This window comes from Sorex fumeus, unplaced genomic scaffold, assembly GCF_029834395.1.
Source record: "Sorex fumeus unplaced genomic scaffold, SorFum_2.1 ptg000037l, whole genome shotgun sequence".
Taxonomy (NCBI): domain Eukaryota; kingdom Metazoa; phylum Chordata; class Mammalia; order Eulipotyphla; family Soricidae; genus Sorex; species Sorex fumeus.
Genome location: NW_026606094.1, coordinates 10987388 through 11010091, shown reverse-complemented (window position 1 = coordinate 11010091; position 22704 = coordinate 10987388). Strand labels below are relative to the sequence as shown.

The following is a 22704-nucleotide window of genomic DNA, read 5'->3' as shown; positions in this document are numbered from 1 at the left end:
ATTTGAGGACTGTATAATAAATTATCTCACAACAGAACCAGTATTGTTTACATGATTTCCACCTGGCATGTATCATAAAGCATTCTCTATTAATAAATTTAGTATTCTTATACTTTGGAATACAGGATGAAGTACGGAACTTATGGAAGGAAAATGTCATTATTCTGGATGCTGCAAAAAAATTTGGCTATGAAGTGGTTGACACATTCACTATAACAATGGGACGATACAAAGAGTTTTTGCAGGGGAAGTGTGGTTGTCACTTTCATGAGGTATTTATGCTGTTTTCTGGTTTTTTTTGTATCTTTTTATGTTTTAATTTTTCTTATTGCATCTTTAAATTTTCAGCCTTACTTTTGCAATTAAGAAGCTATGTCAGAAAGAAATTAAATGACATATTCACCATCACTCAGTCAAAGTAGGTAGCAATCTCAAATCTATATTCTACAATATAAGGTGTTAAAAAGTGCACTCTTGTCAACAATTGTAAACTAGATTCACTAGTCACCACATTTGTGAGACAAGCCTTATTTAATAGACTTAACCATTCCATCAGAAATTGTGTACAAATAAATTGATAAGCATCTTTAGTGGAATCAAATTGCAAATCAAGTATTTAATGTGCCAATTGATTTTAAAACATCCCATCATTGTCTTATCAAATACATTATAAGATAATCTGTATTTTGAATTTTGAATTATTTCTGCTCCCATGGTGAAAATATTTTATTTGTTATATATCTATATATTTTATATAGACATTAATAAAATAGACTTAGATGATAAGATGATAGTGGAAAGGAATTTTATCTGCTTCTAATCTCATAATTTTAAAACCAATTTCAGATAGTTGAAGAAGCCCAACAGTTTGAAACAGAGGACTATCACGCCAGTACTAAAGTTTCCCAGTCCTGTGTTATAGTTACATACAATTATTTCCTTTTCCAATTCAGATCTGCCTCAAACTCAAAAATCCCAAGGTGGTAAAAGGATGGAATAATACTGTTTCACATTTTATTCTATAGCCCCATCTTTTTCTTCAACTCTTCTTTTTCTTCTATGGATCAGGTTAGAGAACAGATGCAGAAGGCAATAAGTCCTAGTTGATTGACATAGGTAAAATTCATGAGGTTCTCTCTGTGTCTAGAATACTAATTCTTCTTAGAGTGTTTTGTAAACTTCCTTGATGACTCACCCCACAGAATCCTGGATAGTAGTTTCCTTTGATGTAATGTAATTTTTGTAGTATCATTCCTTTCCTGTGCCCTGGCTTCTAATTGTCCATTGTTCTGTTGGGAGTCATGTTATCCTTCCAGGCATCTTCAAAAATATTTAAAATAGTACTAAGTCCTTAGTTACTCACATTTGGTCCACAGAAATATTCAAGTACCTTGCTCTGATGTTGCTAGAAAGTTCCCACTGTAACTCTCTTTTCCTTTATTGTTCTTAATGTTGATCTCACATTGGTAATTAATGTGGTAAAATAATGCACCAAGAGGAAGGAAGAGAAAAACATTTAGAAAATTCTTCTGTAGAAATTCTCTTTCTTCATTTCCTTATTAATTTTATTAGACAACGGTTTGCAAACCTGAATTTTGTTCATGCTTTGAAAAGTTTACATTTGTCCAGATACTGCTACATATTGGAATGCAAGGTTATTTAGGTATTATTGTTTGCTGTGGATATCAGAAATTTCTTTTGAAACTCTGATTAAGAATCTTGTTTGATCATGTGCCAGATATTGATTCATTTGTTCTTTCTTGAACAGCCTCCCACTACCACTCACTTTGGGCTGGGGAGGTGGTTCAGTAGTAAAGTTCTTGTCTTCCATATGGAGGACCTTGGAGGTTAAACCCTAGCTCTATGGCGGGGGTAAACCCTCAAACTCAAAATTCCTTTTAGTAAGACAGGATGTAGTCATTAGTTGATTAATTGGTGAGAAAGCAACTTAAGATTGTTTTCTTACTCTGTTTTTCAACCCTCACCTGATTATCAGATTCAATCTTGGTCCCATAATTTTGTGGATATCCCCAAATTATTAACATTACACCGGTCAATATAATCATGTTGGCATATTATAACACTCCAGTGCTTTAGAAGTCTAAAAAGGGAAGAGTCTTCCCAAGATTTTTAGCATGATTCCAATTAAAAACAGAAGCTTCCCTGCCCACATGATTGTTTTTGCCATAGCAACAGCCAGTGATTATTAAGAGTTATGGAACTGGGCACTACAAAAAGACATTTTGAACCATCAGAGCTAAAATATTGGATTATGATTATAACTAATAGAAAACATATGTAATTTTCATAATAATGACATAACCATGTCAGGTAAAATTATTTCACTTACTTGATTCTGTATTTTCTGTGCACATATCACATTTAATAGTGTTTTTTAAAATTTCTGTTTATAATGGATTCTATTGGTAAGCTACAAAGGCATCCCCCAGATAATCTAAGTTGATTGATTCTGGAGCAGTGTTATTCACTTTTAAGTTTTCATGTTGAGATTAAATACATTTCTGGGGCCTTTGTCTTTTCAGTTACATAGATCTGATAATATCATCTTTTCAACTTACTTCCTTCACCACAAAATCTCTAAACCTATGCATCACTTAGGAATTGTTGTTGTTTAACTCTTGAACAATTTGTATCACTTGTACCTAAAGAAGTTTTTAGTGCTGATATTCATATTTTATAAACTTCCTATATCATAACCCAACATCCTGAATCACTGTTGATTTATCTAAACCAATTAAGTATTCCTTCATGCTGCCCACAAAAGATACTTTGCTAATGAATGTGGTCAGTCAGGACAACATCGATTATTGATCTCATGAAAACATATAAATTCATCGATAACATTCCTCCCATTGTGCTCATCTGATGAGCAGACAATGAAGTTTGTTATTCAATGAAAAAGAAATGCAGTCATCTGTATTAAAACATAAGAAGTTGAGTTTGAGAGTCTTGTATCTTCTTAGTGTTGAATTAAGCCATTCTCACAGTCAATTCACAGATAACTGAGAGGAAATGGTATACTAGCTACTGAAGATCTTAATGTGTGTTCTTCAGTTTACGGTAAGAATTCAAGTGCAGACATAACAAACCGTCAGTGGGGTCTTGTTGCAGAAGGTGAGATCAAAGGTCTCTGGGGCAACACTTTCATCTATGAAGCTACTGACACTATGTTGCCACCACAGATCTATAAACAATTTCCCAACTGGTGAACATCAATTTTGACTAAAATACTCCTGCTGATTAGAAAGGCAGGTGTTTCTCTTTATGAGTAGAAGTGGAATTTTGTTTTCCCATGTTTATGCAGGGCAACAAACAGGATCCAGGTAGCTAGTACACAAAAGTGGTTTTTGGATGGAAGCTTTAGTTATGTGTCAAACATTTTCCTGTGAACAAGCTAAAACCTGGAAATGATGCAACAATATTATCAGTTTGAACCTGGCTGCAGAAGAACAAATGCACAGCCAATTGTTATGTAATTATTCATTATTCTAATCAATTGTACATACCTTTTATGATCTCGCTTATCTGGCAGAGTGGCAGAAGTAACTCAGCTTTTCATTCAATCTAATAATAAATAAACAACAAAAACAAAGTTTTTGGCAATGCTTTCCAAGAGTAATACCAACTGTAATCTTTTAATTCTGGTACCAGGGAAGAATAAGATTTTGAGGATATTTTTTTCAGAGATAATGTTCTAATCTTCATCTTATACTCTTAATTATTTCATCTTAACTTTTAAAAACCTATATTTTCTTGGAGTTCTATGCTAGAAGCCTAAAGTTTTTCTCTTTTCCCTTCAAACTTTAAAGTTATTTTGGATCAAGAAAGAAAGTTAAAATCCCTTAAATTCGATAGCACAGCGGGTAGGGCGTTCGCCTTACACGCGGCCAACATGGCCAACCCGAGTTCGATTCCTCCGCCCCTCTTGGAGAGCCCGGCAAGCTACCGAGAGTATCTCGCCCGCATGGCAGAGCCTGGCAAGCTCCCCGTGACGTATTCGATATGTCAGACACAGTAACAACAAAGTCTCCAATGGAGACGTTACTGGGCCCGCTCGAGCAAATCGACGATCAAAGGGAGGGCCTTTAAATTCATGTAGCTCGAAAGTCTAAAGGACTTTTAAGGGATAAAGAATAAATGACTGACACACCCCAATAGTTCACTTGTAGAGAAAGTCTCAGAATTGACTATCAACATTATAATGAAAATTTAATTCAACTAAACTGTAGTATATATGTAAGCATTGTACTAACCATCATAAATGGAAGAACATTCTGTAGGACTTCTATAATAATCTAAAACCTATAATATACCTAAGGGGAAATTAATATACCCTTTAAATTTTCTTCTCTAGCAGTTATGAATTTTTCTAGTACACTGTAAAATATATGCAAGGGTTATTCTTAATTTCTCTTTATTACTCTACAGCCTTGTAACAACCCCAGCCATTGACAAACCAATATCGCTTTACCTCCTAAATATCTTCCTAAGTCCCCTCTTACTCTGCTCTAATAATCTTGACCTTGTTTATTTATTTATTTATTTTTTTACTTAATCAGACAGCATTATTTTATGGGATACATTCTTTATGTTGCAGCGGTTGTTTGTTTCGGGGGGGGGGGGGTCAAAACTGGTGATGTCCATGGGCAGGCTCCTCTTGGTGTCATGATCCTGGGGCACTTCTGCGGATGCTTGGAACTCAAATATGGACCTCCAGTGGGCAAAGCATGTGCTCCAGTCCTATGAGCTAACAACCCAAGCTGGGAGTCTTAATCTATGTGGCATTGCAAGAAGTAAGAAAGGTATCCTCTCTGTTCCCAAATTATTATAGTTGGAAAGATAGATATAGAAAAAACAATTATGAGATAATATGTTAAATGGTAACTTCTCCTTGAAAACTCTTCAAGCTGATCATTGAAGGATAAGAATATACTGACCAAGCTGAGAATTATGGTAGAATGGTCATTTAGATCCCATAGTACAATAAGAATCAAAGAAGTTTTGAAAAAAACTGATATTCACAGGGAATCAAAAGAAATTCTGTGTGTTATAGAATATCAGGTATGAAAGGAAAATGAGTAATGTGGTTAGAGCCAAATCATGGTAAACTAAGGTCCTTAGGTAATGGAGAACAAATGAAAGTTTATAAAGAGAGAGATTATATCTTGAAATTTTTGCTTCTAGAGAAGAATTGATACTAATAAGGGAAAATCATGTGAAGAGGTATAAGGCAGGGTGGTAAAGGTAAAAGGTAAAGGCCCTCCCGTTGATTGTCAATTTGCTCGAGCAGGCCCAGTAACGTCTCCATTGGAGACTTTGTTGTCACTGTGTTTGGCATATCGAATACTCTTGGTAGCTTGCCGGGCTCTCCGAGAGGGGCGGAGGAATCGAACTCGGGTCGGCCATGTTGGCCGCTTGTAAGGTGAATGCCTTACTGCTGTGCTATCGCTCCAGCCCCGAAGGCAGGGTGAGGAGTTAGAATACTTTTTTAGAAGTTCGGCAGGTATGATAATGGGTCACTCAAATTATGACAAAGACAATAAGAATACAAGTGTAAAAAGGGAAAAACGAGCTCTAATTACAAATGTGTGTGTATGTGCCTGCATGCATGCTTGCGTGTGTGCGTGTGTATGTGTGTGTGTGTGTGTGTGTGTGTGTAGATCTTATTTGTGGCATGAACTAATAAGAATAATAAAAGATGACCCCTAACTCTGGTGACAGATTAAGGAGCTTAACCAACAACTGAGATAGAGAGTACATGAAAAGGTTACAAGTTTGCGAAAAGATGATGAGTTTAGTTTGCCTGTGGGACATCCAACTGAAAGATCTACCAGGCAGTTGGGTACACAAGTCTGAGGCTTGAGGTACATATTAGGGCTTGAGTTAAAGAGTTATAAGTCATCAAAAAATATATCAAAGTTTAGACCTGGAAAATACATAGAGTAGAGGGAAAATTGGTACTAGGAAATGTACACTGGTGGAAGGATGGGTTTTGTAATATTGTATGATTGAAACTACGTCATGACAAACTTTATAATGTTCCATGTCATGCTGATTCAATAAAAAAATTAAATTAAATTTTTTTAAAAAGAAAAAGTGAGTAGACTAAGAAAAAAAACTAATTAAAGGTTTTTTGAAACACCAACATTGAAACAAAATTTGAATAAATTAAATAAATAACTGACTTTGAAAATAAATTGTGAGGGAAAACTTCAAATAGATTCGAGTAGATATCAGTATCAGAGAAAACCAAAGAGCAAAAATACATAAGGATAAATCATAAAAGGATTAAACTGTTCACTCTAATAGAATTTTTAATATTCAGATTGTTCAAAGTAATAGAAAAATAATGAGGAAAAAATGAGGTCCTCTCTGCCCATATTATAAATATTTGCATTAAAATGTTAGAGCAAGAAACTCATTTTTAAAATAATAAAATTTTTAGTAGCACTGTAGCACTGTCCTCCTGTTGTTCATCGATTTGCTCGAGCAACACCAGTAATGTCTCAATTGTGAGACTTGCTAAAGTGTTTGGCATATCAAATACACTAATGGGAGCTTGCCAGGCTCTGCTGTACAATACTCTAGGTAGCTTGCTGGGCTCTCCGAGAGGGGTAAAGGAATCGAACCCGGGTTGGCCGCGTGCAGGACAAACACTGTGCTATTACTTCAGCCCAAAATTTGAGTAAATAATAAAATAAAAGAAGTAAAAGAAATGAGAAAAAGAGAACTAGTAAAACTTTACAACAGAAACAATAAAAAAGAGACTTCAATAGAAGTGGTTCAATGGCAACTTATAAGAGGTACATCTTTGGTATACTTGAAGACAGAGAGGAAATAGTCAATGAATGGTAAACATTGCATTAAGAAAACTAAAACAAGTAAGATTATTGTAATGAAGCCTCTGATGATGTGGGAGAGGATTACCAAATGCATCATTGGTAAAGAGGTTAGTGAGATACTGGTAAATGAACAAGGTAGGTTTTTCCTCATCACTGTTATAGACTATTGCCATAGTCATCTCAGTGTCATTGCTTTCAGCCACTCAGTTCCATCCCTCACATACTGTCCTTTACATAACATTTATATACTTCATAAATGATGTGATTACTTAAAATCTTCCAATGGCTCTCTGATGAAGAGCAGTCACAGAATCTTTTACTGTCTATTTTTTCCTACATCCTTTTTCAAGGAAAGTGACTCTAGTCTTTTTCTCTAGAATAATAATTGGTGCATGGCTAGGGATATGGCACAGAGATTAGAAGTGCATGCTTTGTAGTAACAGGATCCAATTTGATTCCAAACACCATATGTTATGCCAAGTAGCACTACATATAGTCTTGCTAGCCCCAAAGCATCGTAGGTACCTGATGATCTCTGGTACTGTGGGGTCCATGTGCACCTCATCCCGTACATTGAACTGTCTAGTCCAGTTCAATGGGCTGTTTTGATAGAAGATCGTTCCTGGAAAAAATATAGTGTTCATTCCACAGTTTATGAATAAATTCTAGTCAAGTGAACCCTAACCTATGCTATAGGCTGATTAAATTAGAGATAATGTTTAGGGAAAATGAATTCATTAGCTGTCAAAGAACCCATCTTTTCAAAGGTGGCTTGGTATAACACAGTATCAAATGGTAGTCAGGCCATTTAAAACAGGGTCTCAGTCTCATGAATGAAAATTATATTTAAAAATGAACAAAGAGAATGACAGTGTCACTGTTGAACTGGTATTTTGATGTTACAAAACAGTTAGCTACCTTCCCACTCTCTGCAGTACCAGGACCTAAAATGCCAATAAAGCTAAGATATGGGAATCTATCACTATTCTTTGAAATAAACTCTCATTTACAAGAATTTACCCCTAATCTTTCAAAGCCGTGCTTATGTGAATGTTGAACTGTCTTGATTTCCTACTTTATGTTCTCATGTTCTAACCTGATAAAAATGGGTTTTCTGTTTGTCTTCTTCTTGTTTGTTTTTGTTTTGTTTTGGGGAGCCATGCCCAGAGGTTCTCAGAGTTTACTTCTATTCCTGCACTCAGGGATCATTCTTGGTGGTGCCCGGGGAACCATAAACGGTGCCAGGGATTCGACACTTCTGGGTTGCATGCAAGGCGAGCTCCTCACCTGCTGTACTCTCGCTTTGATTTCTGAATACATCTTCACTTTAAAGATTCTCAAAAATATGAGTGTATGAAATAATTCCCAAACTCCCTTATAACAAGGAAACTATTATGTTTGATTTGAACCAGTTTGCCCCAAATTTTTGACAACATAGCCAGTTTTGAAAGAACATATTTTATTAAAACCATTTTTATTAAGGATTTACAGTACCATGAATCATGCTTTTTGTGGGTACATCATTCTAATGCCACACCCATCACCAAGTAGCCTGTTTCGCTTCACTATTATCCCAAGGACCCCTTCAAACCACACCCCCCCCCCCCCATGTAAGCTCAGTTCTATAGACAAAATTTTCAGCAGTTTTCTTTTTAAAATTTTGTTTTAAAATGTGCTGGGAAAGAAAGTGGGTGCTGGGAAAGAAATGTGCTGGGAAAGAAAGTGGGTGGCAGAGCTGGAGCGATAGCACAGAGGTATGGCGTTCGCCTTACAAGCGGCCAACATGGCCAACCCGAGTTCGATTCCTCCGCCCCTCTCGGAGAGCCCGGCAAGCTACCGAGAATATTCGATATGCCAGACACAGTAACAACAAAGTCTTCAATGGAGACGTTACTGGGCCCGCTCGAGCAAATCGACGATCAACGGGAGGGCCTTTACCTTACCTTTTACCTTTGTTTGTTTTGTTTTTTGGGCAACACCCGGTGGTGCTCAGGGCTTCCTCATTGCTCTGCACTCAGGGCTGACTCCTGTTGGGGCTCAGGGGACCATATGAGATTCCAGAGAAGGGAACCCAGGTGGCTGCATATCAGGCAATGCCCTATCTACTGTAATAGCTCTCTGGCCCCAAGTTTTCTTTTTTAATTGCAATTATAAGCACTGCACTATAGCATGGTAAAACTAGCATAAAGTTAAGGTCTAAAATGGATAGGGCTCAGAGAGATAGTAAAGGGATTAAGGTTTACTTGCCTTACATGTGACAACCCTGCTTGGATCTCCAATATCTTATGCCATCCCCTTTGCACTGCCAGGAGTGATTTCTGAGTACCGAGCAAGAACAGCCCCTGAATAATGCTGATGTGACTCAGAAATAAATAACAACAACAACAATAATGATTTTTAAATTGTGGTTAGATGGGGCTATAGTGATAGCACAGCGGGTAGGGCGATTGCCATGCACAAGGACAACCCGGGTTCGATTCCCAGCATCCCATATGGTCCCTCGAGCACCTCCAGGAGTAATTCCTGAGTGCAGAGCCAGGAGGAACCGCTGAGTATCTTTGGGTGTGACCAAAAAGCAAATAAAAATAAAAATAAAATAAAATACATTTATGGCTGGAATCCTCTGGCAGGATTATCATATGCATTTATCTTCTCTTCCACTTGAAAATCTAAGAATGTAAACACTAAGGCTACTTTCCTTCTCCAAGGTCAGAATAAGGAATGACTCACACTGGCAAGAAATTGAGTGAAGTTTCATTTGTGTTCTACAAATAAATAAGTAAGAGAGAGAGAAAAGAAGAGAGAAATAGAAAATGGAGAGAGAGAAAGAGAGAGGGAGAGAGGAAAGACAGCCCTTCCCAGTACGTGCTCTAAGGGGGTTCATCAGGGGGTTCAGGTTCTGGAAATGGCAGAGATGAGATATTGTTCAGAAAATAATTAAAAGTTAGTACTATACAAAACTGGGGATCCTCACCCTACCTCATACATTTATATCCACACATTAGAATTTCTTTTTAAAATTCAACTAGATACAGAAAATATGAGTATTAACTAACACAAAGCCCCACACTGAAACAAAGGGGTGAGTTATATGACAGACTGACTGTTCAGCAAATTTCTCACTTCCAGGCACATGCTAGGATATTTGAAGTCATCAAGGACCTACTAGAAGATACGCCACAGATCTCTCCTATCACCCACAGTGCGGAGATAAGCCCCTGTGCCTGCCCCTTCAGCACATCTCAATTTACTTTTGTTTCCGTGAGACAAGACCCGCAGGCTAACCTGTAACAGCTCTCTGAGGAAAAGTACTTATCCGTAGGATGAAGGAATTATCTGAGCATCACAAAACATTATTCCAAGCTGATTCACAGGACTAAGGCATGTGGTCAGGCTCGTATGGGGAGAGCCCACAATAAGCCAAAGGGCTATAAACCCAGACAAAGCACAAGACAAGTTATTTCACTCTGGAGTAAAGGCCCTCTTGTCCATTCTTAGCAAATGTTCTGTTTTCTTAATAAACTTTCCTTTTGCCTGAGCTCTTTCACTGAAACCACATACCTGCTTGCCATCTCCAATAAACACATATAGAACATAAATAAGATAAATCTATAATCAAGATCAGATAAAAAAAAGAAAAGTAAATGTTGTCAGTTGGAAGTTAGAGTACCTGAATCTCCCTACACCTGCCATCCTGCCAGTGATCAGTCATCTACCATCCAGTCAGAAATTGAAGAACTCTTCTCATCAAATAAAAGATGCCCCAATATAAGATTGCCTTTGTAAAGAGTTGAGCTGAACAAATTTAACAGATGCAGGTGGTTGAAACAATGGTCCACACAAATTGTTTCCAACATTTTGGTGTCTTTTTCTTAACAATGTCTGCTCAACAGAGAAGTAAATCTTGAGTTAAGATCAAAAGTTTCCAACGCTTAAAATGTATAACTAACTAGAGCAGAGGAGAAATTTAGGATATTCAGCTACGTTAACAAAGGTGAAATTTGGGGCTAGAGTGATAGCACAGAGGTTAGGGTTTTTGCCTTGCACGTGGCTGACCTGGGTTTGATTCCCAGCATCCCATATGGTCTCCTGAGCACTGCCATGAGTAATTCCTGATTGCAGAGCCACGAGAACTCCCTGTGCATTGCCAGGTGTGACACCTGCCACATGCACCAAAAAAGAAAAACAAAAGTGAAATTTTCAGAGATGTGCATATTCAGCTACTTAGAAAACTGAGGTTAAGACTCATTTCAAAATGGCAAACTACTGATCTGAATCTCATAATCGATCTCCTTACCTCAGAGGAGAAGTTTTACCCCGACTCCAGGACTGAACCCTTTAGTGGTAGGAATTTAAAGGCTCAGCTCTACTAACAAGAAGGGTTAGAGACTCGGAGATAGAATAAGAGACTGAGGCATTGCAAATCTGAAAATATCAAAAACAAAAAAAGAAAAGTATTCCTCATTCCTAAAGAAAATGTCAGTCTGGCCCTCTAATCCCCAGCATCTTTGACCATTCAGAAGTTGGACACCCTTAAATCAAATCATAGCTTATTTCATGTGGCCTCTGGAGTGATAGCACAGCGGTAGGGCGTTTGCCTTGCGAGCAGCCAGCCCAGCTGAGCTGGGTTCGATTCCTCCGCCCCTCTCAGAGAGCCTGGCAAGCTACTGAGAGTATTCAATATGCCAAACACAGTAACAAGAAGTCTCACAATGAAGACGTTACTGGGCCCGCTCGAGCAAATCGATGAACAACGGGAGGACAGTGTTTGTTGTTTTGTTAACATAATTAAATATAGGGGGGGTAGATGATGAAATTATTATTATCTGATCAATTGCAAGATTTTCCAAAATGGAATTATGAATAATAAGAAGTGACTTCTAGCTATTGTTTGTCTTGATTTTTATTTCATTTTTGTGAATTAATTTTCAGCTCACTGTAAAGTTTTTGACTGGTTCTTGGATTAGATATCTTGTATGTTGATTGACTCAGCCAAAAGAAATATTTTTACCAATATATGTGCCTTAAAAAGACTATATTAGCATATTTTGTCTACTCAATCTTGTATTTCCAATCATACAAAGCCATAACACTTCGGACTTCTTCAGACCCCACTAATAAACATGAAACACATTTATAATCATAACATTCTCCCCTAATCCAGTCTAGAGAGATTTTGGAACACATGCACCACTAAAAATTGTTTCCTATTTTGTTCTGTTGATCTGGAACTACATCAGAAGTCCTTTGGTATTATTCAGGTCAAGATCATTTTTAGGAAAGGTATTTGCTTGTAATCTGCCTGACACTTTTCCAACTCACTGAGCTTTCCCCTTTGTACTGGCTTTTTGAAAATTCAAAATCATTTCAGTAGTATCAATTAAATTAAGCAGTAATACTCACGTTCTGATGAATATTTTCATGAAATCATTTTGGATTGCTGAAGTTACACTTCTAAAAGTAATAAAAAGTTGCAGTATTAGTTTTGTTGCGAAATGTATATATTTGTCTGGCAAGTGTTATAATAGCCATTGGCCAAATCCAGTCAAGTAGAACTGTGACTATTTGTATACCTTCTAAAGTCCTTAATTAGTAGAGGTGTAGGAAATCCAAATTCTTAAGTATATAGAGATACAGAAATATTTACAATAAACTGAGGAATCTCTTAGCATATAAGAATCTATGAGAAGTAACAGTTGCTTATCTGTGCTGAAGCACAGAATTTAAAATTATAGTCGCTTAAAAATGTGACAGTCTGCATATCAAAATATACCTATCATTATAGAACTTGGGTTTTATTTATTTTTTATTTTGCTTTTGTGTCACACTTAACTGCATGCAGGACTTCTCCTGATCTCGAGCTCAGGGATCACTCCCTGGTGGTGTATGGGAGACCATGTGTGGTGCTGGGAATCAAACCCCTTCAGCAGACTGGAAAGCAGGTCCCCTGCCTGCTATACTAGCTCTCTGGCCCATCATTAAAGAACTTGATTCCAGCTCCCAAATTACTTTTTGGTGTTATTTGATTACTATATCAAAAGGACATCATTGTTTTATAACATTGTAACAATTATTTAAAATTCTATATCCTTCATTCATGTGACAACCTAAATTTGAACACTACTGTGAGGAAAAATTATTTTACTATTTTATTTATACTTTGATTACAAAATAATACTGATTTAACCAGCTGTCATACATTATAAAGACATTGTTACTTCACTATTCTTCTAATTTTAAATATAATTTTGTATAACAGACTTACAAAAAAAAGATAAGCAAGTATACTGAATAGAAGGAAATTACTTTGGAATAAAATGCTGAAATAATTATTTGAGGACCAGAGAGATAGTACAGCAGGTACAGTGCTCATCTTACACATGGTGACACGGATTCTTTTCACAGCATCTCATGTGGTCCCCTGAGCACCGCCTGGAGTATTTTCTGAGTTCAGAGCCAGGAGTAGTAATCCCAGGTGGAGCTGCAAAAAAAAAAAAAAAAGAAAAAGAAATTATTATTTGACACCCCTCTTTAAAATAGCATCTGCCACACACACACACACACACACACACACACACACACACACACACGACTAGCATTACTTTTCCAATGGCCTAGGGATATGCTCCCAAATTTAGAGAATTTGACCTTGGTTGAAGTGACTATTGCATCAAAAATAAGCCCTTTCAAGGCCTAAATCTTTTATCAGGTTTTTGATAGGATATTTCGCTGGATTTACTGCTATTATATTGCTCTGGAGCTAAATTTGCATTGCTAACTATTCTCTTCCAAAACCACATTCCAGTTGACACTTTTATAGGATTTTAATAACGCTAAATATTCCTCTGATTTTTGAGAAAGACGCAAATGGGAACATTTCCACACATAAGATCAAAGGGAATAAGCAATTGGCTCCTCACCATAAAGGTATCAAACATTTTCCACTTCTATAACATTTCAAAACCTTAAAAATGAAGCTCATTCTTTTCCTTCCACTTTGGAACCCAGTAAGATGGGTAAAATCAGGTAAAATTTTGAAATTCAGTGATAGATGTTTGAGAGCTCTGCCAAGTACAGAATCATACAAATACATTCGAAAAGTAGTCGCCCTGTGAACAGATTATTCTATCCACCTAAATTAGCGCTAAGTCTGCTTAAAGTACTAAGAAGCTATCCATTCCATTGAAACAACATGGAGCCTGACCTTGGGGAGCTAGTCTCAGACAACGTCCTTGAAGTCATTTCAATCTTGTTCTTCAAGTATCTTATATATCAGTCTTTATCTAGCCCCCCTGGGGGTAAGGAGCATATCTGGATTACGCCATGTGTTTTCTAATATAGAGAAATCTTAAAATTGAAATGTGGAAATCATAGTATTAAAACTTGCTAGGGGGCCTCACGTGACGCGGCCCGGCCGCTCGCGGAAGTGGTCTCGGGCCGGCGCCCGGCGGGGCGGGCAGGGCGGGGCGGGGCGGCCGCCGCGGCTTGGGCCGGGCCGGCAGCCGGCATGGTGCACCTGTACAACCTGCACCCGTTCAGCAGCTTGGAGCAGAAAAGTGAACGGACTATGCGTTGATCCAGCCCATCAAGTCTGCCGGAGGGGAAAGGGTGTTGCCCCATTCGCCCTCTCCTCTCTGGAAAGAAAGATGGCAGCCACATGGGAGCCTTGTGGACAGTAGGTATGAGCCGGGAGTGTGGGGGCGACTAAAACCTCATGGGAAGGGGGGCGTTTCGCTCCGCCCTTCATGCCCTACCGAGGCCACCGGTTGCCCCTCGCGAGCGGCTCTCCAGCACGGCCACGACTCCAGAACACAGAAACCAATTTCTTAACTATCTGACTTTCAGTAGAAATACTTCCAGGGTCAATAGGTAAAATAGCAGAAATCCAAAACCAACATTTAATTCTTGAACCCAGCTGTAGAAAGCAAATCACTTCACAATGCTTTTTCAGCATGTCTGATTTGGGGGGGGGGGGGGGACTCTAAATAATAGTGGTGAATCTTTTATTGAAACAATCTAATCAAAGCGGATAGAGTGTTAACTAGAATTCATCTGCCTCACAGGGACGGGGAGGGGTGGGGGGTGGGGTTTTATTGGGGTTCTTCATGGGAAAAAATAAGTATTGGTAAAGGGAAATGTGTTTGATATTTGCATGACTGAGACATAAACCTGAAAGCTTTGTAACCTTTCCCACAGTGATTCAATAAATAAAAAAAAAAAAAAAAAAAAAAAAAAAAACTTGCTAGGTTTTACATGAGATCTAAGATACAACCACTGAAACTTTGTAATGTTCCTATAGTTGACAGGCGGGAATGAGGTGGGGACTGAGGGTGTTAGGGAATATGAGAACATTGGGTGGAGGGAAGCTTCTCATATTTTAATGGGAAATTTTCTTTGGTATGCTTCTCAATAAATATTGATAAAATATTAAAAAGCTACATAGCTTTAAGATACTAACATGTTGATATTTTATTATGGTTTTGATAAATTTCGTTATGATTTTAAGGTAAACAGTACAAAGATAAACAATTGTAAGATAATTTAAAGGAAAACAATCATTATACCTCCAGACAATTTTTTGGCAATATCCTGTCACAAAATATTTCATATTAAAACTTTTGATCCTGAAATAAATTTCATGTGCTAGTGGTATAGTGCATGTTTTTATAATTTTTTCATGCTCCTGGTTTCAATTTAAAATAGTATTTGGGGAGAACCTTTTACCTTCCTCTTTTGACACATCAAAATTGGAATAGGTCTGCCTGTATAGGATTGTTAGTTTTCAGGGTTTAATATGAAGGGTACCGGCTTGACAAAGGAATTAAAATTTATCATCTTTTATTATTGCAGCCTAAATTTCTTTAACAAGAACCAACTGAATTGTGTTGTTGAGCCAAATCACTGGCATTTGTCATTTCAGAGACATACATGTGTTATAATGGCCCAGAGGGAGTACTGGCTCTATGGAAAGCATTGATGGTCCTCAAAAGGTATGGGAAACCCCTCTTTCCCATATTCTTTTCTCAGAAATCATCACTTGATTTAAAAAATCAAAATACACAATTATTCTTCCCACTGATCTGGCAAAATAACAACACTATTACCAAGTGAAAGTTATGCACACACACTCAAGAATTGCGTATTTCTGTATCCTTTTCATGTATCACATTCAGTGCTGCTATCAATATCTACATTAGCAGTGTCCAATGTGTGTAATGCGACATTAAAAACAATCTTGATGCTGGCACAAAACATTAGAATCATTTTTAAAGAACTAAAATCTTTTGCAATGAGATGGATCTTTTTCTATTTTACATGCAATTAGTATGCAAATTATGAGGAAATTACAAAAGCCACAAAATGAGATAAAATTATATAAACAAAACGAACCTTATTTTGGCTTGAGGAAACTGGAATAATATTTTTTCAGGGCTGAATGTAATATTTACGCTTAAGTGTTTCCTTAAATAAATATCCTTAAGAATGTTCACTAATCTTGCCATGTACGAATATAAACCTCAACATTGACAAGACGTTCAGAAAACATCAATGCACCTCCCCAGCCTATTATATTTAAAGTTATCACATAACCAACTAAACAGAAATGAAGGAGCTGTACATAATAGGAATTTAAAGGCCTTGAGATCTGAAATATTAATAAGCTGTTAGCTGCCAACTGGGCTTTAAATTGTGATCCATGGGGACTCTGTACAATAACCCAATGAATTCACTGGATTTCTTAAGAATCACTTTTGAAAGCCTGATCAGGAAGTTTCAACTCCCATAGCTACAGGAAGGTATTTCTTTGAGGTTAGTAGCATAAAATTGGCTTTAAAATATAATACAATTACATTTTTCTATCCAAACGATTATGGCTTGCACAATTTTATGTTTATAGAATAAAGTACCATTTATTAAAATTATAGCCAAAATTTGAAATCACCTACAATACTTCCACCCAAATACAGCTACTAATATCTTAATATATGTATAAAAATTTTACTTAAATTTCTAAAATTGTTCATTCTCACTTGTAACAAAACTGAAGATATTTATCTTTAAATATCATATAATTTTTAAAATATTTTTATTTTTAATTTAATTTTTATATATGAAGTAAAATTGTGTTCCTGAATCATTATATGGAACTCAAAAGAATTATTTGAGTCCATGGGAGCTGGTGTTGTTTTTATTAGTCAACAATAAGAGTATATGTGTCTAGTATGAGACTAACAGCCAAGGTTTATAGAAACAAGGGCCAGGAAGATTGGTCCATGGTTGGAAGCCTGACTTAAGGCTGGGGGAGAGGACAATTGGAACAGGGAAGGAACTATTATGACTAGGATGGTGGAAGGGATATCTCTGGATGGGAGATGTGTGCTGAAAGTGGGTAAGGGAAAAAAATGATGGCCTCTCAGTATCTTTATTGCAAACCATAAATGCCCAGAAGTAAATATATATATAGAGAGAAGAAACGTTCCTGCCCTAGAGGCAGGCATGGGGGAGGGGATGGCAGGAGGGATACAGTGGACTTTGGTGGTGGGAAATGTACACTGGTGGAGGGATGGGTGTTGGAACATAGTAAGACTGAAATTTGATCATGTTAGTTTTGTAACTGTCTATCTCATGATGATTCAATTATTTCTTATAAAAGAGTGTATGTATCTTTTTTTAACTGAAAGGGTCTTTTTAATAGGAAGGCGTTAAATCACTTACTCTTGTACTATACTTCCCTTATGACATCTTTTCCAGTGTATATTTTCTCTCCTCCCTGCTTCCCACCATTCTCATAATTTATTGGTCTTGGTCCACACTTTTTTTTCTATTGAATGTCACTGCTGACATTCTGAGTTATTTTACCCAATAATTAAAAGTTCCAGTTAGGGAATTTTACCAGAGCACCAACATTTGTGAACTGTAAAAATGGGCAGTAAGTATATGTTCTTTGTATATATGTGTTTGGGCTGGAGCAATAGTACAGTGGGTAGGGTGTTTGCCTTGCAAGCGGCCAACATGAAGTTCGATTCCTCCTCCCTCTTGGAGAGCCCGACAAGCTACTGAGAGTATCTCGCCCTCACGGCAAAGCTAGGCAAGCTACCTGTGATGTATTCGATATGCCAAACACAGTAACAAGTCTCACAATGGAGACGTTACTGGGCCTGCTCGAACAAATCGATGAACAACGAGAGGACAGTGACAGTGACATATATGTGTCTAGATCTTCACAAAGTCTCTATAAATTAAATCAAAAATAAATGATCAATATTTATTGCTTCTGGTAAAGAAATTGGTGACTGAATATGTGGGGCAGAAGTGAGAAAGCAACTATTATAAGATATTTGTTCTTGATAATATTTTCAATATTAATTATTCAAAGTTATTTTTCAATCTAGCTATTTAGAAACATAAGCTTGAGAGGGCATAGGCCACTCCTTCAGATTCCATAAATTACAAAATGCCCAGAGAAACAACATGCCAACTCTCTTAGTGTAAGCTTATGGTTGTACAATAAAAAAAAATATTTTGTTTCTCTGAGAATAGTTTTGGTTTCCGTTCTATGAAAAGATTCCATGAACAGGTTTAGAATATGGTACTTGAATTAGTGATTCAGAAAGGGTATATAAATATATTCTTACAGATTAGTATTTTGCCTATGCACTCTCTCTCTCACACACACACACACACACACACACACACACACACACATACACATACACATCAGTATGGAAAAGAAACCGTTTGTTATCCAATAGGTTTATGGAAAAAAAGTGTTCTTCATCACTTATCATCAGGGAAATACAAATATCTCCGTGCTTTTTTGTTGATGTTGTTGCTTTTTTTTTCTTTTTGGGTCACACCCGACAATGCACAGTGGTTACTCCTGGTTCAAGCACTTAGGAATTACTCCTGGCGGTGCTCAGGGGACCATATGGGATGCTGGAAATCAAACCAAGTTCGGTCACGTGCAAGGCGAATGCCCCACCCTCTGTGCTATCGCTCCAGCCCCATACCTCTGTGTATTAACCATGAGCCATCACCTCATATCAGTGAGACTGGCATATATCAAAAGTAGTAGAAACACCCTGTTCTGTCTGGGATTTGGAGAAAAAGGAACACTTATCCACTGTTGGTGGAGATGACATCTGGTTCATCCTTGGTGGAACTCATTATGGAATTTTCTCCAAACATTAAGAATTGAACTTCAATAGGATTCAGAAATTATTTTTCTTGGTGCCTACCCACAAGAACACAAAAACAATATTTTGAAAAGATATTTGTAGTGATATTCACAAAGGCCAAGATCTGGGTGCAACAAAAGTGCCCAAGAGTAAATTAGAGTACAGAGGAACTGTGGTATGTGTACACAGTAGAATACTACTCATCTATAAAAAAAAATAAGGTGAAATCATGCAATTTGCTTCTTTATGAATGGGAATAGAGGGTATTATGCTCAGCGAAGTAAATCATAAGAAAAGGGACAAATGCAGAATGAGCTGTCTCATGCATGGTATGTAAACAAATATAGTAGAGAATTTAAAATGATCGATAGTAACAGTCCCTGAATGGAGTTTTGCAGAACTGAATTTGCCAAGAAGTGTAGTGGCACGCAGGTAGAAGAGAATGTGTGGACATTGGGGGAAGGGTACTGACATTCTGGCGGTGGGTGTGTTGCTGCAATACTGTATGATGGAAACACAACTTATAACAATATTGTATGCCACGGTGCATAAATAAAAACTGGAACAAAAAATCAATAATTAATTTTTAAAAACAGGAAATATTCTGAATTGACTCCTTAGTTGTATATGCTACCCTGAGGTAAGAAAAGTTGTGGAAATCCTAATTTACTCCTCTCTCCATTTTGAAAAATAAGTTACTCAGATTCTTGATTGTGTAAATTGTCTTATACCCTTTGGGCAACATCAGTGTGAGAGATGACATTCAAGTTTTTCAGTCACTTACACTGCTCTCTGCAAGACTCAAGTGTCCTTGATTTGCCCTAACTATTCTTTTTTTCTTTCGGTCTCTCTTTGCAGGTAGTGAAATCAAAGTTAGCCACAGAATTTCACTTCATTAAAATGAAACTATCAAGAAATCATACTGTGGGAAAATATTTCAGCAATCAAAGCAAACTCCAGCAACAAGACTCAGTGAGAAATTCTCAATCACCCTATCATGTCAGAGGTCCAGTTAATCAAGTCTGCTCTGAAATCCTTCTCAGCAGAATGTGTGCAAGTAAAAGAACTATGTAGATTCCAGAAAGATGATGGAAGTTGGAACTGGGGAAACCCCCTCACCTGGACTCTGGTCTAGGAATCGAATTGCCACACTCATGCACACCACCACTTGCTTATGCCACCATGCACTTGGAGTATTTCAATAGTCATAATAATAATTTTATCCACAGGCTTATAAAATAAAGACGTGCTCTTGAAAATAAGATGATTTTCATGACCAAGGTCATGAGTCAAGGGGGAAATCACATGCCATGAGACCCTGGGTTCAACCTCCTGCATCAAGTAGCCTGAGGAGCACCTTCAGATACCCCCTAAGCACCACCAAGAGTAACTGTGACTCCTAAGCACTGTCAAATGTGGCTCTCACAACATTAAAAATCAATCAACAGATAAGCAAGTTGCTTCAAGGTGAAAGAGTTAGAAAAGGACTCCGTTGAGTGTAATCATAAACTAAAGCCACTGTGGGCCAGATTTTGCATTGTGATAATAAAAGGAAATATAGACACTTGAATTATGTGGACAGCATCAAAGGAGATAATGCTCTTGAGTATTGTCTGTTGCCTCGACTGATACATTAATACTGAAGAGGGAAAAGGCAATTACATTCCACGTGCCGGTAGAGATTGTGCTTGTGTCTTTGAACAGGAGAAAATATGACATTTGTGACGGCTTATGCTTTGCAGATCTATGACTGTCGAAAAACTCTAATGCTCATAAGGGAATTCAGAGAGAGTCTATGAGAGGGGAGGGGAGGAGTGTTATATATATATATTATTTCAGTTAAAATCAGTATATTTAAATTTGTACTCTATGTTTTGTAAACATTCCCACCTACCCTGTCTCTGAACTTGGATGACAAAATTGAGTCTTAATGGATTAAAGACATAACTTAAAAGTAGGAACAAAATACAGTTCCTCATGTATTTATTATGTTTCATTGATGATATTACTTTAGAAGGCTTTTATTTGCCACTGATGGCCTGTGTGATTTTAGATTATAATAAAATTTTATGTAAATATCTTGCAAATGATAAGGCATTCTCAAGTGCATAAGCATTTTTAAATGTGTCATTTTTAAATGTCCAAAGATATTATTGGGATATGAGTAGCTCTGTATCTCTTTTCCTATACAAGTGTACCTTATCTAAATCTATAGTAGTCATAAGATGATTTTTAAACTAAATCTATGACAAGGGGCAATCCAGGAATGGCTCAGTGGCAGAGCACTTACCTTATAAGCATAAGCTGATGGTTGGATTCCCAGCACCACTCCACATGCTTAGTGCGATCCCTGTGACTCTGCCTTTTGTGATTGATACCTAGCACCCCAACAGAACGGTGACATCCTTAGCTCACACAGCAACATGTGTGGGAGCAGCACAACTAAAGTTTGAGCCCTCCAGTCAGCATGGGAGTGTCTGACTATGGCAGTACAGTGAAGGAACATCACAAATGTGTGGAATCCTGGTTGCCACAATGACAACAGAAAATGAAAATCGAAGGAGGGGAAAACAAAACAAGAACAAAAGCAATAAAAAAAAAACTGTGGAAAATTTTTCAAATGCACTTGATTCTAGTATTAAGGACTTACTTTCTGGACTGTTTTAAGTTAAAAAAAAAAACATCCAATTTCTTTATTTTGCGAGGATGTTTAGAAAGAGATCTCACAATTACAAAATTTTTTTAGACATTCTTTATCAAGGCAACATAATTTTTAAATGTTTTTTTAAAGGATTGAGGGGGCAGCACTGAAGGGGTTAATTCAATAAATGAAATTACCAAATATATAAATACCTCAGCTTCACTATCAGGCAAAATATAAAACTATTTTTATTGACCAGTACCATAGTATGAATATCTACTTTCGTTAAATACTCTATTTTTATACATATATTTTATATAAAATAAACATGAATTTATATTTAACTGTTTTAAATTATATTTAAGCATGACTATCATTCATCATAAGCAATGCATATCTGCATATGACAGAAGATGAATTTTCTAAATTGCACACAACTGACATTTGAAAAGAAAGATCTTTCTAATATCTGCAGCTGTACTCATGCATAATTTCCAGGTGTTCAGTGATTTGTGAATGACATGAAATGTTGCCAATTCACATGGCTTCCTTTTGGTTTCTTAATGTGTTATATACATACTCCATACTAAGATTATAGTCAGTAGGGTGTTTCTTATAATTTACTGTTAACCTAACTGTAATAACCATCTGACTGAGGTTAGTCTGGCATTTACCTCCACCATTTAAATAATAATAAATTTTAGAAACAACTGTAAAAATATTATTAATAAATGTCTTACTATCAATGGCCTCTGTTCAGACTATCTCTTGTTCTTTTGTGTTCCTTTTTATTGGAGGTATACAACCTTACACATGTTGACCACTGGAGATGTCTTATCTTATGGACTCAATTGTGAACTGTGACTTAATAAGATAAACATAAATGTTATCTAAATGTTGATTTAATAAATACGCAGGCTGTACCAAAGAGTTTGAATATGTGGGCTGGAAAGATAGTGTAATGAGTAGGGGCTTGCCTTGTACATGGCTGACCCAGGCTCTATCCACAGACTCACATATG

The 22704-nt window shown here is 37.0% G+C and overlaps 1 protein-coding gene across 1 annotated transcript in view; it reads left to right on the top strand.

Annotated features, from left to right (window-relative positions):
- Window positions 1-22432, top strand: part of CPED1 (cadherin like and PC-esterase domain containing 1) — a 338587-nt gene extending 316155 nt beyond the window's left edge. The window contains exons 21-22 of the mRNA XM_056118573.1: window positions 126-272; window positions 19901-22432. Of these exons, the coding sequence (XP_055974548.1) occupies window positions 126-272; window positions 19901-20116 (363 nt within the window). The 3' untranslated portion in view covers window positions 20117-22432. The remainder of the gene's footprint in view (window positions 1-125; window positions 273-19900) is intronic.
- The last annotated feature ends 272 nt before the right edge of the window (window positions 22433-22704 follow it).